Source organism: Miniopterus natalensis, chromosome 11 (assembly GCF_054644295.1).
Source record: "Miniopterus natalensis isolate mMinNat1 chromosome 11, mMinNat1.hap1, whole genome shotgun sequence".
Lineage (NCBI taxonomy): Eukaryota > Metazoa > Chordata > Mammalia > Chiroptera > Miniopteridae > Miniopterus > Miniopterus natalensis.
The window spans coordinates 72552072-72570550 of NC_142091.1; the positions used below are offsets into that span (position 1 = coordinate 72552072).

Genomic DNA, 18479 nt, shown 5'->3' on the forward strand with positions numbered 1-18479 from the left:
CTCAGGCCCAGGAGAAAGTCTCCCATCCTGTTTTTGAAGGAGCTGCTGCCCAGTGCTTCCATGAGGTACACCTGTCCAAGGCCTAGGGCCCACGCTCAGTCCCCTAAGCTCTAGGCCCTGGCTCTAGGCCCTGCTAGCTCTGGCACTGGCTGGCAGGCACTCTGCCCGAGCTCATCCATGCCCTTTCTTCCTTTCTCCCTGATGCCTCCACAGCCTGCTAGCCATTCCTTAGATGTCCAGTTTCCTATAGCCAGGGGTCACAGTGTACCCATTTGCTTATTTCATTCTCCAGCAACCTCCAACTTCTGGGCAAGGTGACTGAGGCACAGAGGGACTAGATTCTGTGGGAGCAGAGGACAATCTCCACTCTGCATGCATGACTGTGCCCAGTAGATGTGGTGGTCCCTGGGTCTGAGGGGTACAGCTCTGCTACTTTGCTGAGAGATGAGGGTGACAAGTCCTGTTCACCTTTCTTTTTTTCCTCAAGGGCAAGGAGTGGAGAGATCACAAGTTGCCCTCCAGGTCACAGGGCTGAACACCTCCTACAGAGCTGTGTGACCTTGGACAAGTCCCTTCCCCTCTCTGGGCCTCCAGTGGAGAATAATCACACCCCAGAGGGCCTTGGCCAAAGACAAGGTGATTCCTTAGGTTGGAGTTGGTGTCCAACATGGTTGGGATCTTAAGGGAGAACCAGTTCCAGGCAGGACTCCCTTTAGGGGTCTGAGAGCCCGGGGCAAAGAGGCCTGCAGGGCTCACTCCTCCTTGACTGACCCCTCCTCCCCCAGAACCAGCTCTGTCTCTTTCTGGGTTTCTAGGTGACTTGGCTGGCCCCTCTGGATGAGTTCTACTTTAAACTTGCTGCTGCCACTGCCTCTGTATTGGGGGGGCTCCCACAGGGGCCCCCAGGCAGGAGCCCCCCCAGCCAAGCCCTGCGGGCGGGGCTGTACCCCCCGTCCATCCCAGGGCCCATGTGCCTTCCTCCTCCCATCCCTGGAACGCAGATTTCAGGGCACCTGCTGTGAGGCTGGCACTGCAGAGCCCCTCCTTAACCCCCGGGTTCCTGGACACCTCCGAGGCTTCTAACCCCTCTGGGCAAACGACCAGCTGGCCCCTTCGACGTTTTTAGTAAGGAGCCCCCCAGGGACAGGCTGCCTGTTGGGTCATGGGGGTTTGCAACACAAGAAGGGGCTGTTCCTAGGCTCTCTCTGAAAGGCCAGGATGCTTGGGTCCTCAAAAGAGGTCTCCCCTGGCTAGGAACCGAGGAGGGGCGCCTGCCCGGCGGGAGGCCCATTAGCTAAGTGCTCTCAGGGAGGGGGGACCGCGCTGCAGCAGGAGGGGTTGAGGCCAAGTGAGGGCAGAGAGGAGGGTGGAAGTGGCTTTTCCTGCACTCATTAAGTGCTGCAGGAGTGGGATGGGGCAGGGCTCTGCGCCCCCAGGCACAAGTCTGGCTCTCCAGTGGTACCCCACCCCCGCCCCTCAGAAACCTTAGCGGGCTGACCCCGCCGGTCTTCAGCAGCGCCTCTACACCCAGCCCTTCCAGCTGCGCTCACAGCCCCCCACGCCCCAAGCGCCCTCTCCTCACACGCGGCTGGTTCAACTGAGCCCCCCACAGAAAAGTGCTCGGGGTTCAGGTATGCCTCCGCCCCATTCCCCACTCAGGCTGCAGTCGCCGCCCCGGCCGCCAGGGGGAGCCGACGCGGGGCGGGCCCGACGCGGTGGGAGGGGCGGTGCCGCTGTGGCCCCGCCCCCGCCCCGCCCCGCCCGGCCCCGCCGATTCTCCGGTCTGTCCGGGACAGACTGGCGGGCGGGCGGACGCTGACGCCGCGGGGCCGAAGCGGGCCGCGCGGGAGCGCGCGGAGGGAGCGCCGGCGCCGTCGGTCCCCGTCGGGGCTCCTCGGGTCCCCGGCCCGCCCCGCGCCCGGCCATGGCGGGCGCCAGGCCCGGCGTCCACGCGCTGCAGCTGGAGCCGCCCACCGTCGTGGAGACCCTGCGGCGCGGGAGTAAGTTTATCAAATGGGACGAGGTAAGTGCGGGGCCCCCTGCTCCGCCCGGATCCAGGGACTCCCTCACTCAAGCTTGGCCGGACGCCGAGGACCCCCATTCCAGCCTGGCCTGGCCGTGGCTCCCCCCCATCTCAGACTAGCTGTGCTCCGGAACCTTGAGTCCTCAATCGTCCCTGTAATGAAGAATTTGACCCCCACACCCACACCCCAGTCCCTCAGCTGCGGAAAATTTGGCTTTCCACTCCTTGGCCGGGAGACTTCGAACCCCAATAAATCCCGGCCCCCGTTTTCTCTCTCCCTTCCTACTCCTCCTTGTCGGTCTAATTCCGGTTCCTCCAACCCTGGTCTGGTCCCCAGACCCTTGCCCAGTACTGGACTCTTTGGTTGGAGGACCCTGACCCCCAATCTGGCCCAGATGCACCTCCATTCTGGGTGGGTGCCGCTGGAACCCAACTCTTCCCAGTGCCCTAGTCTGAACATTCTGCTCCATTCATCACTTTTTCACCCTATTTTGGTTGGCACCCCTTTGCCTTGCTTTGGATCCCAGCCCAGCTCCCAGCTCAGGTGGTACCACCAAGTCACCCCCTAGTGGAGACTTTGCCCCCCAACTTCCTCCACCCCAGGGGAACTTTGCGCTCCACTCCTTAGCATCGGGACTTTGAACCCCAATAAATCCTAGACCCCTTTATACTCGCCTTGCCTCGGCCTTCACCTGCAGCCCTGTGCCCTACCCTCATTTCCCACCGCCCCCTCCTCTGCCCCTTGGGCCCCTCCTTTCCCAGGGGCGCCACCCAGCCTGCCTGTGCTTCCTCGCAGCTCCTACCCGGTCAGGCCAGAGGCCTGGAAGTCTCTGGGCTCCTTTCCGGCTGGGTGGGGCGGGTAGGCGTGGGAGCTGGGGGAGGGGCTGGGGGCGTGGCCTGAGGCAGCAGGTGTGCCATAGAGGGTGCCTGGAAGCCCCAGGGGCCTGGGGAGACCCCTAACCCCAGACGGCCTGAAGGGAAAAGTTTCTCTTTTTTTCTCCCAGTGTGATAAACCCAAATAAGGAAGTGGGAACAGGGAGAGGGCCCTGGGGGTGGGGTAGGGGGTGCTGACAAGGACTTGGGGCCAGAGAGCAGGGGGCCTGGGCTACCTTTGAAGGCCAGACCCCTGGGAGGGGCAGGGGAGGTCCTGGGGGCATTATTACAGAACTTCCCCCCTCACACTATTGGAATGTCCTGAGTCCCAGGGTTAAGAACCCCAAAGGGGACCTGAGGATGTTTGCTAGCACAGTGAGGTGAGGAGACTCGAGCTTCCCCAAAGTTCCAGGGCCCCCTGTCCCCTCTGTCCACAGATCAACTTCCTGCACTTTGTAAGCAAAGCCTGAGATGGGCGGGGCTGGTTGAGTCCCATCTTTGGGTAGAGGAAACTGAGTCTAGAGAATGGAGACTAATCCCAGGCCCCACATTGGGGTTGCTGCTGAGACCAGGAGCTGGGAACCTGGCGAGGGTCCTGGTTCCCTGCTTCCTAGGCCACAGGACTCTGGAGCCGCACCACCCACATGCAAACCCCGGCTCCTCTTCTTGACCTTTCACAAGCTGTGTAGCCTCTCCAGGGCTCAGTCCGCTCATTTGTGAAATGAGAAGAATAACAGTGCATTGTAGGGTTACTAGGAGGACTAAGTGAACTCTTAGATGTTAAGTGCTTAGAACTGGATGTGGCACACAGTAGGAACAATGTGAGGGGAGCTGTTGTGTTGATGATCTGATTGCCGGACAGCCAGCAGCAGTTTGGGGGTGACACCAAGATGAGGTGGGGCCTCCTACTGGGGCAGGAGAGTTCTAGCTGTGGCCACTTGCCACTCAGGCCCTGGCCAAATCTGAATCCCTTTTGACCCTCCCTCTGGCTGTTGTTCTCAGTTGTCTGGGGTGGCCCTGGGAGTGTGCCAGGGACCAGGCCCTCCTCAGAAAATGGGGCAGCACACCCTTCCCTGCCCTCTGCAGGGCTGTTTGAGGGAGGGCAGATTTCACTTTGGTTCTGAGGGAAGGGCAAGTCCCCTGCTGGAGTTACTCAGTCTGTGCTCTGTAAGATGGCCTGAGCTGTGGGGTACAGAGTGGGGGTAATGAACTTCAAGGGAGATGTAAGGGGTGGCTGGTTGTCATGGGGCCCCTAGGGTCACAGAAGAGCTGTGGGGGTCAGATTTCCAAACCCTCTGCTTTCATCCCATAAGTATTCCCAATGGGGCTGCTCAGCGATGCAGGCTTCAGGGAGCTCTCAGACTTCTGGGGAAATCGAACCCAAGGTTGGGGTCCAGGGAGGCCTCCCGAGACAGGTCTCCCGAGGCAGGTGGGTCAGATTTCATGGGTAGAGAAGGAAGGAAAGGGTGTCTTAGCAAAGGAACAATGATGCAGAAGCTGGAAGTGGGGAAAAGGTAGTTACTGGTCCATGGGACAGAGCCTTAAGAGAGAGAGAGGTGACACTGGGAAGAGTATCAGGACTCCAGATGACACCCCCAGGACCTCAGCTTTGTTCTGAGGACTCTAGGGAGCCATAAATAAAGAGCCTTTAGGCTGGGTGAGGTTTTGTCTTTGCTCACTGTCAGAAACACTGCCCTGGATGGCCCCAGGGGGTCCCAGGGCCTAGCCTGGGTTGCAGCCCTCGCTTTTTGACCCCTATTGTCCCATCCCATCCCCAGGAGGCCTCCAGTCGGAACCTGGTGACCCTGCGAGTGGACCCCAATGGCTTCTTCCTGTACTGGACAGGACCCAACATGGTGAGGGCAGGAACTATTGCAGCTCACTTGGGTCTAGGGCCCCTGCCCCAGACCCCCAGCTGCTGGCTGATCTCTCCCATGGTTTGCTGGGCAGGAAGTGCTAAGGGTATGGGCTGAGGCATGGGTAACAGCAGGGGGTGGCTACTCTTTGGCCTGGGTGGGGATCTTGGGGACTCTGGGATCTCACCCTGTAGCCTCTGAGACCCACCCTGGCACCTCGTTTCCCCAGGAGGTGGACACATTGGACATCAGTTCCATCAGGGACACACGGATAGGCCGTTACGCCCGCCTGCCCAAGGTGAGCGATGGGGTCCAGGACTAAGTGTGGAAGTGAGGTGGTGGGGGTGGGGACAATCCTCTTCACCCTTGGCTCTCACCTACTCAGGACCCCAAGATCCGTGAGGTGCTGGGTTTTGGTGGCCCTGATGCCAGGCTAGAAGAGAAGCTGATGACGGTGGTGGCTGGGCCAGACCCAGTGAACACAACATTCTTGAACTTCATGGCCGTGCAGGATGACACAGCCAAGGTGGGCTGGGGCTGAGGGGTAGTCCAGGGGAGCCACCACCTTACTTGCTGAGTCAGCCATCACTCAGTGAGAGCCTGTTGTATACTAGGCTGTTCTCTGCCCCTAATTCTAATCGTCCTGTGACAAAGCAGTATTTAAGCACTTACTGTGTGCTACACCCGGTTCTTGGCATGGGCTATGGCTGGGCCAGCCCTTCTGACCCCCCCTCACCCTCTCCCCCTACATCCTGACCCCTCAGGTCTGGGCTGAGGAGCTGTTCAAGCTGGCTATGAACATCTTGGCTCAGAACGCCTCCAGGAACACCTTCCTGCGCAAAGCGTGAGTGCCAGTCTTGCCTGGGGGGTGTGGGGGTGCGGGTGGCCATTCGTAGGGTATGACCCTTCTGCCTGTTTCCCCAGATACACAAAGCTGAAGCTGCAGGTGAACCAGGATGGACGGATCCCGGTCAAGAAGTGAGTGTCCCTTCCCCTTAGCACCTTCTCTCCTGCCCCATCTTGGTGACCTTTGCCCCCATTGACCTTGACCCCTCCTACCTGTTCAGCATCCTGAAGATGTTCTCAGCAGACAAGAAGCGGGTGGAGACTGCACTGGAGTCCTGTGGCCTCAATTTTAACCGGGTGAGGGGACTGGGGGCAGGGGCCGGGTGGGTGTAAAAATGGGCACCTGCTCTTTCGGGGCTGGCTGCCCCTGGGTTCTCACCCCATACTCCTCGGCCCCCAGAGCGAGTCCATCCGGCCTGATGAGTTTTCCTTGGAAATCTTTGAGCGGTTCCTGAACAAGTTGTGTCTTCGGCCGGACATTGACAAGATCCTGCTGGAGATGTGAGCAGGGCTGGGCCCGCTTACCAGCCCCAACTCTCCTCACTGGCCTCTGCTCGGGGGTTCTTTCTAGCCCAGGACGGGAAGTGGAGCTGTTGAGTGGCCCAATGCACTGAGCTATGGCTGAGCTCAGAGCTGCTTTGCCTGCAGCTCTGTTGTAGACAGTTCTCTGCTGACCCTTTGCCCAGGTTACTTCCATTGGCCCTTGCTGGGGATGACAACCGAGTGGCTTAGACTATTGGGGACTTCCCTGAGCTCACACAGCGAGTGAGGGCTGCAGCTGAGATTGCGTCCAGGGTCTGGATTGGCAGGCCAGGCACTTGGTGGCTTCCATAGCCCTTGCTAATGCCAATGCCAGTGTCAAGCGGAAGAAAGTGGTTGGGGAACAGACTCAGAGAGGCAGTGACTTGCGCAAGTCCCAGTCAGTGGGTGCCAACTCCCTCTGCCAGGGTGAGGGCTTGGAGCAGGGGCTGGTGAGGCTTCAGCCTGACCTGGCTTCCCGCCCCTCCAGAGGTGCCAAGGGCAAGCCGTACCTGACATTGGAGCAGCTCATGGACTTCATCAACCAGAAGCAACGGGACCCAAGACTCAATGAAGTGCTGTACCCGCCCCTGGGGCCCTCCCAGACCCGGCTGCTCATTGAGAAGTATGAGCCCAACCAGCAGTTCCTGGAGCGAGGTGAGCCAGCTAGGCTGGGGGGGAAGGCAGGGACTGGGGGAGGGGGTCAGCTGACCCTGACCCTGCTGACCCTACCTGGCCCCCAGATCAGATGTCCATGGAGGGCTTTAGCCGCTACCTGGGAGGTGAAGAGAATGGTATCCTGCCGCTAGAGGCTCTGGATCTGAGCGCAGACATGACCCAGCCACTGAGCGCCTATTTCATCAACTCCTCACACAACACCTATCTCACAGGTGAGCCAGCTGCCCTCCACTGGCTGGGAGGGAGGAATGGCATCCGTGACCTTTGCCTTCTGGCCCTTACGCTGCCTCCCTCCTTTTGGGATGGCCAGTACTAGGTATGTAGGTAGGGAACAGACAGCCTGCTGTGGGTACAGGGCTTCTCTGCATGGGGGTGTCTCATGGGTGGTCTGAAAGGCTTCCTGGGGGAAGGGCCGAGGCCTTTATCAGCTGTCTTTGGGAAGGAACAGTCTGTGCAAAGGCCCAGAATAGAAGACTGCTTGGTGCTTTTAAGAAGCAGAAAAGAGGCCGGGAGGGGGAGGTGGGGAGGCTGGGTGGGGTGGGAGCTGTGGCAGGTAGAGGTGAGAGGGGGCTGGAGAGGAAGGCAGGGCTAGACCCAGCAGGGAATGAATTTGGATTTATCCTACATGGTCAAGAAAGGCTTTTTGGAGGGTGTTGAGCGGGGGGAGATGTGACCTGGAATGGTTTTAGAAGGATGACGCCAGGTGCTGTGCAGAGATTGGATGGGAGGCAGGGAGGGGCCTGCTGTCCCCAGGCAGAAGGTGATAGAGGCTGTTCCAGCGCAGCAGCGGTGGAGGGAGGAAAGGGAAGTGAGGGGCCATGGGGTGTTGGGTATGACTCCCTGATGGGATGGGAGATGGTGGATATTTAGGTGAGAGAGAGTGATCCCTGGTAAAGGAGCCAACCCGTCAGCCAGCACTGGGAGACGCTGACTCTGACCAGCTTGGGAGGGGCCAGGGGCTGGGTGGTAGGCCCTGGGCCCTGCTCTGGAGAGATGGTGCTGGTTCTACGCTGAATTAAGGAGTGATCAGGGGTTGGCCAGACAGAGTGCTGGGGCCGGGCCTGGCTGCTATGGGGCTCTCTGTGCCCCTAGCCTGGCCTGGTTCAGCACAGGCCTGGAGAGGAGGAGGGGAGCCTGACTGGCGGTGGCTTTGGTGACCGAGCATTGCCTCCAGCGGGGCAGCTGGCTGGGACCTCGTCGGTGGAGATGTACCGCCAGGCACTGCTGTGGGGCTGCCGTTGTGTGGAGCTGGACGTATGGAAAGGGCGGCCACCGGAGGAGGAGCCCTTCATCACCCACGGCTTCACCATGACCACGGAGGTGCCACTGCGGGATGTGCTTGAGGCCATCGCTGAGACAGCCTTCAAGACCTCACCCTACCCGGTCATCCTCTCCTTCGAGAACCATGTGGACTCGTAAGTAGGCCCCTGATCAGAGTCGTCTGGCCCAGCAGCCCCTAACGTGGAGGCTTCTGACCTGGGGACCCCTGATCAACCCAGAGACAGCCTCCCACTGTGGCCTGTTGGACTGCTCCTCTGACCTCTGACATTGGCCCCACAGGGCGAAGCAGCAGGCCAAGATGGCCGAATACTGCCGCTCCATCTTTGGGGATGCGCTGCTCATCGACCCACTGGACAAGTACCCGGTATGGGGCTCGGAGTCGGGCAGGGCGTGGGTGTGAGGGTGCCCCAGCAGGTCCTGACCTGTCTGTGGCCACCAGCTGGCCCCGGGCGTCCCCTTGCCCAGCCCTCAGGACCTGATGGGCCGCATCCTGGTGAAGAACAAGAAGCGGCACCGGCCTAGTGCTGGCGTCCCCAACAGCTCCGTGCGCAAGCGGCCCCTGGAGCAGAGCAACTCGGCTCTGAGCGAGAGCTCCGCCGCCACCGAGCCCTCCTCACCCCAGCTCGGTACGACCCTGCCCGGCCTTTGACTCGGATCCTGAACCCACCTCTCCCTTCTGCTCCCAACTCGACCTTCCTCCTCACCAAGCTGCTTGCTCACCGCCTCCTAGCTGAGCATGGGACCTCCGACCCCTGACCCCAGCCACACTGTCCTGAGAGCCCCCTTGACTTCCCCACTGAGTCACCCCCACACACAATGGGCACAGTCCCTCCTGGCTGCTGAGTGTGTGTGTGCCCTGACCTCTGACCCCGTGACCCCGTCCTCTGCAGGGTCCCCCAGCTCCGACAGCTGCGCAGGCCTGAGCAATGGGGAGGAGGCGGGCCCTGAGAAGCCCAGCCTGGAGCCTCGCAAGTCTCTGGGCGAGGAGGGGCCACAGCGGGGCCCAGATCTTGGACCTGCCGATCGTGAAGAGGAGGAAGAGGAGGAGGAGGAGGAGGAGCAGTCGGACCCCAAGAAGCCGACCACAGATGAGGTCAGGCCTGCGGGGGGAGCAGGAGCTTTTGCTGAGCACCAGCTGTGCCGGGCACAGCACGGGGGGCTGGCTGTGGCCATAGTCAGACCCTCCCTGCTCTCCTGGAGCTGGGGTGGGGGGGGGGTGGAGAGGGGACGAGAGGTCTTAGATAAATAAGCATGGAAGCAAATGTGAAATGATGCCTGTGAGATGCCCTGGGAGGGGTGAGTTAGGGTGCAGAACGGGGTGGGGAAAGAGGGAGGAAGGGGAGTCTGACCTGGGCAGGGAGGTTGGGTGAGCAGCCCCGAGGGAGAGGGAACACGTGTGGCAGGGCTGGAGTATTAGGAGGGGGGCCCTGTAGACAAGGATAGTGTTGAGTTCTGAGGAGAGGCGGTGACAGAGAAGTGAATCATGAGGTCAGATTTGGGAGGGGCCCAGGGTGGGGAAGGGTGGACAGGGGCTGCTGAGCTCAGCAGCCAGGGCTCGAGTGTGTGTCTTGGGAGCCCCCGAGAGGAGATGGCAAGGTGGTGGTTGGAAATAATGGCTGGGGTTGGAAAATTGGGGCCTGTCTGCATGTGGGTAATTGAACCCCGGGAATTGAGTGAGAAGTTCCAGCTTCCAAAATCAGGGAGGCAGGAGGCAAACGAAGAGGATGGGGCCCAGGGCTGGCAGAGGCCATGGAGGGGTTGGGGCCCTTGCTGAGGCTCCTGGGTGGTGTGATTGCTGGGCTGGGAAGAGGGACAGAGCCTCTGTGATGGTGTAGGGCAGGTAAGGGAACTCCTAGCTGATGGCTGGGGGCCATGACACTACTGACCCTGCGTTTGGGGCGACAGGGCACTGCTAGCAGTGAGGTCAATGCTACTGAGGAAATGTCGACACTCGTCAACTATATCGAGCCTGTCAAGTTCAAGTCCTTTGAGGCTGCTCGAAGTAAGTGGGGTGGGGGATGGTAGGAGTGGGAGCCAGCTTGGCCCTCCCAGGCCTGACCCCCTCTTGCTGCCCACCCCTCAGAGAGGAACAAATGCTTTGAGATGTCGTCCTTCGTGGAGACCAAGGCCATGGAACAGCTGACCAAGAGTCCCATGGAGTTTGTGGAGTATCCTTTGGTGGTGCTGGGGCCCTTGGACCAGGCTGGGGGCACTCAGAAGCTGGCTCAGATGTTCTGACCCTGCTTATGCCACCCACACCCTGTCTGGGTTTTGGGTGGGTCTGGGAGACTGCACAGGGGCTAGGCTAAGAACTGGGGGCCTGAGGGGGCACCTTGAGCCCAGGCCGGGAGGTGGATTCACAGGAGCTGAGGCTGGGCCTGCAGTGCTGGGCTTGAGGCACGAGGTGGGTGAGTGCTCGGTGTGGCCCCTGACCGCCAACCTCAGATACAACAAGCAGCAGCTCAGCCGCATCTACCCCAAGGGCACCCGTGTGGACTCATCCAACTACATGCCCCAGCTCTTCTGGAACGTGGGCTGCCAGCTCGTGGCACTCAACTTCCAGACCCTGGGTGAGCACTCGCCCACCTTGACCCTTGACCTCTGGCCCCCAACGTCATCGACTTCTGCCCCATAACCCTGCTAATTTTGTCTAAATGGACCTCTGACTAACCCCAGATTCCCAAACCAAACTGAGACTTTAGCTAACCCCAACTTCTGACTTGGCGGACCCTAGACCCCCCTCCTGTCTGATCTTTCCTACTTGTGAACCTGATAGCATTTATTCTGACCCTAATCCCTGGTCCCCCTCTGCATGGCACTGTCCTTCCTGACTCTTGACCCCATTTGACCTGCTGACCCTCCCCTTTTTCATGTCTCCCCCAGATGTGGCGATGCAGCTCAATGCGGGCGTGTTTGAGTACAACGGGCGCAGTGGCTACCTGCTGAAGCCTGAGTTCATGAGGCGGCCAGACAAGTCTTTTGACCCCTTCACCGAGGTCATCGTGGACGGCATTGTGGCCAATGCCTTGCGGGTCAAGGTGGATCCAGGGAGGGCTTGGGCCAGGGCGTCCTGGGGGTGGGACGCTCTGCAGCCGCCTTACCCCCCTGGCTCCCCCAGGTGATCTCCGGGCAGTTCCTGTCTGACAGGAAGGTGAGCATCTATGTGGAGGTGGATATGTTCGGCCTCCCCGTTGACACGCGGCGCAAGTTCCGCACTCGGACCTCTCAGGGGAACTCGTTCAACCCCGTGTGGGATGAGGAGCCCTTTGACTTCCCCAAGGTGAGCCTGGCACCTGCCCAGACCTGCTGGGCTCTCCTGGGGGGAACAGGAATCAGGTGTCCTGGTGGCAGTCGGGTGGAAGGTACGGGCGCCTGTCACTCCAGGCCCCACCCCAGGCCCTCCGTGTCCCAGGCTCAGGCGTGGGCTCCCTGCCCTCGTCAGGGTGAGAGAAGAGGACGGGAAGGTGAGATGGCAGGAGGCCAGGGCCTCCCAAGAGGAGCGGGTACAGCCTGCCCCAGCTCCCAGGCAGGAAAGACTTGCCTGAGATCAGTGACAAGCTCACACCAGCTCCTCCCCTCCTCCCAAATGGACTAGAGCTCTGTGCCCAGCTGCGGTGGGGTGTCCCTCAGCCCCAGACTCCTGGCTCACTCTATAGTTTCTAAGCTGGTGATCACCAGACTATAGTGGTGTTGGGAGGGGTGGGTCAGCCTGTTCTCTTGGCTCAGGGCTTTGATGGCTGCTGGCCGTCCATTTGGCCATGCTATGGAGGTGTGGGTCTACCATTGGCTCGGTAACAATGGTGACTGATGGTTAGTTATTGGGTCAGCTTGTCCGAGGGTCCCCTCTGAGTGTTGGCCTTGGTGGCTGTGGTCAGCTGTGGCTCAGTGGCCACACTGGCCATGGATCAGCTCCACGGCTTAGCATCAGCCTGGGCCCTCAGGTGGTGCTGCCCACACTGGCTTCGCTGCGCATCGCGGCCTTTGAGGAGGGTGGCAAGTTCGTGGGACACCGGATCCTGCCCGTCTCTGCCATCCGCTCAGGTGAGGCCATTTGGGCTCTGGGCAGGGCAGGGGCAGTATATGTGGGGGGACCTAGTGGAGCCCATTCACCTTGCCCTCGCGCCCTCCCAGGGTACCACTACATCTGCCTAAGAAACGAGGCCAACCAGCCACTGTGCCTGCCAGCCCTGCTCATCTACACTGAGGCCTCCGACTATATCCCTGACGACCACCAGGGTGAGCTGCAGGGGCAAGCCAGGCAGCATGGGGGACAAGGGTGCCCCCTGGGCCTGGGAACGACTAAGCCTAGTGGCCCCAATTGAGGGTGGGTCCTGCAATCCCTCTCTGAGACCCGAGGTGGTGCGAAGGTGTGGCCCTGGGGTTCTGACTCGAGATCCTTGCCCTCTGCTCCTACCCAGACTATGCAGAGGCTTTGATCAACCCCATCAAGCACGTCAGCCTGATGGACCAGAGGGCCAAGCAGCTGGCCGCCCTCATTGGGGAGAGGGAGGTGAGCCAGGGCGGGTTGGGGGCAGGTGGGAGACAACAGGGCTCAGACTCACCTGGACCCTGAGGTCCTCTGGGGGTGGAGGTGGGTTGGACTCGGCCGGCCCTGGTGGAGAATTACCTGCAGCCTTCCCTGCTCTCTTCCGCCTGCACCAGCCTGTTCACTGGCATCCCACTCTTCCCCGAGAGGGAGAAGGGCTGTCCACTGCCCTACAGCAAACGCCAGTGTCCTTTACCCATCCCCTTCCCTCTGCCCAGAAGGTCTGTTCCCCTTTCTGGATTCTTCCCTCACCCAAACCAGAAAATAAAGCCAAGTGAATGCTGAGCATCAGCTCTCTGCCCGGCCAGGTGTGAGCTCTTTTCACCAACTTGGCTCATATGATCCTTCCACCACCTGAGCTCACCATCCCCAGGGAAGAGATGGAGACACTGAGGTTCTGAGTAAAAAAGGCCTGGCCTGGGCCTCCAATCCTTGGTCTTTCCACCAACCTGCACGGTGTGGGGCTTCTCACAGTTAGCTCAGGGGACCTGGGCTACTGTCTGCATTTTAAGGAGGTGGAAGCCATCCCTTTTGCATGTGAGAGGCCTTCGGGACAAACCTGGGCCAGATTCCTCCAGCTGCACGCAGGGTCAAAGCTGGGGTGCCAGGGTTCTGCCGCTTCGGCAGCCCAGTTGGAAGCCACAGAAGCTTTTAAAATGGGTCCTGCGAGCCATAAGATGTCAGTGGCTTCTGTGGGAAGGGGTCAGGAGCAGAGGCACGCCTGCACAGCTAGACCCAGTCCCATGGGGCCTGCAGCAGGCAGGGGGAGGTGGCTACTTGGAGCTGTTGGCCAGAGAGGCTGGTGCCCACTCGGCACTCACTTCCTTCGTTGATTTAATCAGGAGCCAAGTAACTAGGGAGATGAGCAGCTGTGGGCAAGGGTGGGGGGGGACTCAGAGACAGGAGGAGACTTGAGGCTGGGCCAAGGCTTTCCTGAGCCATCTGGATGTTCCTGAGCACAAGCAGTGGGTCCCAGCATCCTGGACACCATCTCCCATTACCTTCCCACACCCCATGTGGAAAAGGGGTTTAGATCCACTTGTTTATACCTCTTGTTTCTCATGTAGTTGTCTGAACAACCCCATGTTACAGATGAGTCCAGGCCGGGCGGGCAGAGGGAGGCACACCAGGGCATTGGGCAGTCCCAGGAGGTTGTGAAGGACAGAGGGGCCTGGAGACAACAGCATTTCTGGAAAGAGCATTCTGCTTTCTCCCGCACAGGCTCAGGAGACATGCCAGGAGACGCAGTCTCAGCAGCAGGGGTCCCAGCTGACCCCAAATCCCACACCCAGCTCACTGGACACCTCTCCTCGCCGGCCCCCAGGCCCTGTCACCTCCCCTACCAGCCCTTCCCTTAGCAGCCCAGGTAAGGGGCAGCCTGGGCCTGGGGTGGCCTGAGGGAGTAGCTCACTGTCCTCTCCAGCTTTTTCATAGTCGGCCTCTGCTCTCCAGGTCAGCGGGATGATCTCATTGCCAGTATCCTGTCAGGTAGGGGCCTGGCCTTATGGAGGTGGGGCTATCCAAGGAGGTGGGGCCTGCCCTGGGGCGGAGCTAGCAAGGAGGCAGGACCACTCCTGCAGGCCCAGCCCAGCCCAGCCCACCTTTGCTCTGCTGCCCACAGAGGTGGTTGTGACCCCCTTGGAGGAGCTTCGAGGCCACAAGTCTCTGGTGAAGCTCCGGAGTCGGCAAGAGCGAGACCTGCGGGAGCTGCACAAGAAACATCAGCGGAAGGCATTCGCTCTCACTCGCCGCTTGCTGGACAGCTTGGCCCAGGCCCGGGCTGAGAGCAGATGCCGGCCGCGGCCGGGTGTGCTGTGAGTGTCCAGCCTGCCTGTGTGTGACTGTGCTTTGTGCATCGATGCGAATGTGGGGGGGTGCACGTGCATTCCTCCTGCGCTGGGTGGGCACGGAGCATGGCCAAGGGCCTCTCCTTGACCCCCAAGGAGGCGGCTTTGGTGCAAGGAAGAGAGGGGAGCTTCCCTTGCTCAGTCCCACCCTCTTCCTACCTGAGAGCAACACCTCATCGGAAGACACCTGTGAGGAGCATGTGTTTTGAGAGACTGTTGCCCAGACAGGCTCCCATCATTTGGGTGAAGCGAACCAGCCTCCTCATGGGCGTAATAAACCCTGCCCCAGGCTGGCCTCCATCATTGCTGGCTGGGACGTGCCCTGCCACCCTCCGCCCTCCCAGCCCAAGTTCATGTGATGAACTGAGTGTCACCCAGAGGGCTCTTCACACAGAGGCGGCGAGGATGAGAAGGAGGCGGCGGAGGAGGCGAGGCGGTATCTGGAGTTCCAGGAGAGGCAGGTGCAGAGCCTGCTGGAGCTGCGGGAGGCCCAGGCGGATGCCAAGGCTGAGCGGAGGCTGGAGCACCTGAGACAGGTGCGGGGTAAGGCGGCGTCTGCCTCTGGGACACCCCTGTCACCGGCCTGTCTCACCTCCTGGTTACCTGTGTCCACAGGCTCTGCAGCGGCTCAGGGAGATTGTCCTGGATGCTCACACAACTCAGGTGAAGAAACTAAAGGAGATGAACGACAGGTGAAGGCAGAAGATCTTGTATGGGTAGGGCGGGGGCCTCCCTGGTGCCAGGATGAGGGCAGAGCCCCCAGTCTAGCCACTGACCCTTCCTCTTCCTCCACTGGCTCCTCCAGGGAGAAGAAGGAACTGCAGAAGATCCTGGACAGGAAACGCCACAACAGTATCTCAGAGGCCAAGACAAGGGAGAAACATAAGAAGGAGGCGTAAGGGCACAGGGGCCGGGAGCCATACGGGCGCTGGGCAGGCGGGGCTGCGTGCCCGGCACTGAGCCCATCCTGCCTTGCTCCTGTGCAGGGAACTGACAGAGATTAACCGTCGCCACATCACCGAGTCGGTCAACTCCATCCGTCGGGTGAGTAAGGCTTAGGTGCCACTCTAGCCCACCCCTCTTCCTTCAGTCATCAGAAACCCTTCTCTGTGGTGCTGGCCCTGGGGTGACATTGCCCTGGAGGGGTTTCTAGAGCCTTTCCCTCTGGACCCCACAGCCCCCTCAAGCCCACTCCATCTCCAAAGCCAGCTGTCTATAACAGTGCCCCATGCTTTGGAGTCTGGGCCTGGAGCATTTGCCATATGGATTAGTATTTCAGAACCCTGGCCACACAACCCTGGGAGACTGGTCCCTCCCTTAGAGACCCTCTTGTTCCCCTACTGACAGCTGGAGGAGGCCCAGAAGCAGCGGCATGAACGCCTTGTGGCTGGGCAGCAGCAGGTCCTGCAGCAGCTGCTGGAAGAGGAGCCCAAGGTGAGTCCTTGGGTGAGGTGAGCACTCGGGTGGCAGGCAGAGTGCTGGCTGCCTGGCCTGTGATCCCTCTCCTCCTCCCACAGCTGCTGGCCCAGCTGGCCCAGGAATGTCAGGAGCAGCGGGCCAGGCTGCCCCAGGAGACCCGCCGGAGCCTGCTGGGCGAGACGCCGGAGGGGCTGGGGGACGGACATCTGGTGGCCTGTGCCAGCAATGGTCACGCGCCTGGGAGCAGTGGGCACCTGTCCGGCGCTGACTCGGAGAGCCAAGAGGAGAATACAAAGCTCTGAACTGGCTGAGCAAGAGGTGGCCACAGGGCCAGGGTGGGCACTGGGAGGGCCGGAAGCTAAGACACTAATGCTTTTTTTTTTTTTTTTAACTTTTTATCTTTAGAAATTTTATTTTTTTAAACTGAGGCGAGCACCCCACACTAACTTCCTTCCTTCACCCTCTTGGGGCCCCATTAGTCCCCAGCCCCTCCTTCCTGCCCTTAGTCCTAGGGAAGGTGCTGGGTCACTCTGGGCCAGAAAAGCTTGGGTGGGGCCCTTGCCCCCCATGACGCCCACACCCCAGAGTGGGAGCTATCTCCCTCACTTCCCCAGGGAACACCGTGTGGAGACTTAGAGCTCTGGGAAGTAGGGGTCACATTCTTTCTCTATTCTCTGGGGACTTTTTTTTTTTTACGTGAATAAAAGTGGATTTTAGGGACCCTGTGTGCAGCGTGGTTTGGGGTGGGGCAGTGCTAGAGAAGACCCTGGGTTCTAGGCCCCCTCTGCCACTTCTTCTGGGGCCTCAGCTTCCTCATCTATAAAATGGGCTTGTGGGCACTGTGGGGTTGAGGTCAGGCCCCAGTGATGAGTTACTGGGTTTGAACCTTGAGACCTCCTTGCCTGGGGCCTGCAGATCTTCCCAATAACCTGACACCAGAGGCCCTGTGGCCTCCCCCAGACTTTTCTGCCTCTGTGCCCTTTGCTCCTGGACCTTACTTTTTTCCCTTCTGGGCTCTTGTCCTTTCTTCACGGAGGCTCAGGCCTTGGCTTCAGGAAGCCTCCCCTGCCCCCCTTCCTTTTGCCTGATATGACCCAGGGGCCAAACATCTTCCTCTGAGGCTGCTCTGGGCTCCATGTAGGCAGTTAACTGTCAGGAGATGGACTAGGGGTGGAGCTGGGCAGCTCAGGACCTGTCCAGCATCAGAGGAGGTGGGAAGAGTGGTGGGCCTGACAGTGACCCTTGGGAAAAGGGAAGCTGCCAGCCACAGACACAGGGGCTGGGAGACCCAGCACCCCCTCATCCCTATGAGGGAGATGTTATGCCTGTTTTACAGATGAGGAAACTGAGGCCCAGACAGAAGTCACGTGTGCCGGGCCAACTCAAGACGTCCTGACCCAGGGGCAGGTCAGGTCTGAAGCCTCTATGGCAGATGGTCTGCAGCCAGCCTGGAGGAGCTGCTCCATACCTCCCCTTCCTGCCTCGGGACAGCGTGGAGTGGCAGAGACCCGGCAGCGAGGGCGCGGCTGGGTTCTGCTGCAGGGTCAGGCTGGCACTCCTTCAAGGCCTCTCCCAGCTTCCTGGCTGAGCTTCCCAGGCTGTCTGCCTCCCTCCTACAGAGGAAGGCAGCCTCTTATCTGGGCTTATCTCCTGCCAATTGAGTGTTTTCTTTCTTTGTTTTTGCTGCAGCCTCAGGCAAACAGATGAGGTGGGGAGGCCAGAGATATAGGACTTCCAGAGTGGGGCTCTCCTAGGGCAGGGGACCTCTACTCTGGGCCCTAAGAGTCAGTACCATTACCCAGGCCTTCCCTGCTTCTCCGGTCAGTCCTTGTCCCATCCCCAAATTTGCCCACTGCATTGTGTGTCCAGGCCCCTCAGCAGCCAACTCCTGTCTTCTTGGCTTGCCTCCACGTATGGAAACACTACACGTCAGTCCCGTGGTCCTCAAAGAACAGGCTAAACTCCAAATTCCTGAGTATGACATACGAGCCCCTCAGAAGCCTGGCCTCTGCTGCTCCCCCCATCCTTCCATGGGTCCTTTTTCCCCTCTGCCCAGAATGACAGTCCCTCCCCATTTCTCCCTTCAAGTCTCAGCACTAACTCACCGGCTGTGTCTTAATTCATCTCTGTATACCCAACACAAATCACTGGCTGATCTATAGGGGGCGCCAATAAATCTTTCTGGAATTGAGCTCGGAGCTCTGCTCCCAGGTCCTGGTGAAGCTTCTCTGGTTCCCTGTTTATCACTCTATTCGCGGCCCTTGGCCGAGCCTTGCGCCGCCCCCTCCCCCGTCCTGCGCGCCCAGCCAGCTCCCTCAGCAGCGCTGGCCCCAGGCCGGCCACACAGTAGCTGTTCTAAAGGACTGACCCAAATAGGAACAAGTGACCCTCCCTGGGGGACGGCGGCACGGTTTGCAGAGTGAGGCATTCCGGCGGCCGGTCGGCCTGCGGTTCCCAATTACTAGATTAGAGATAAGAGCCTGGAGGTCCCTGGGGCGCAGCTGCGCTCCGCTTCCCGGGAGCCAAGAAGCCTTCGGCTCGGCCCGCCCCTCGACCCTTTCCTGGTCTCGGCCCAGGATTAGCCACTAAGA

At 60.2% G+C, this 18479-nt stretch overlaps 1 protein-coding gene across 1 annotated transcript; it reads left to right on the top strand.

Moving 5' to 3' along the window:
• The first annotated feature begins 1884 nt into the window (after positions 1-1884).
• Positions 1885-18110, top strand: PLCB3 (phospholipase C beta 3). Its single transcript, XM_016216379.2, has 32 exons — positions 1885-2023; positions 4675-4752; positions 4982-5050; positions 5138-5278; positions 5517-5596; positions 5677-5730; positions 5820-5895; positions 5999-6099; positions 6608-6774; positions 6861-7007; positions 7970-8210; positions 8356-8440; positions 8516-8702; positions 8967-9169; positions 9982-10078; positions 10160-10244; positions 10522-10646; positions 10960-11114; positions 11195-11356; positions 12018-12117; positions 12208-12312; positions 12495-12586; positions 13844-13988; positions 14075-14110; positions 14244-14436; positions 14864-15005; positions 15085-15161; positions 15275-15364; positions 15456-15513; positions 15817-15903; positions 15987-16206; positions 17225-18110. The coding sequence occupies exons 1-31, from the start codon at positions 1925-1927 to the stop codon at positions 16188-16190; spliced, it is 3681 nt and encodes a 1226-aa protein (XP_016071865.1). The 5' UTR covers positions 1885-1924; the 3' UTR covers positions 16191-16206; positions 17225-18110.
• The last annotated feature ends 369 nt before the right edge of the window (positions 18111-18479 follow it).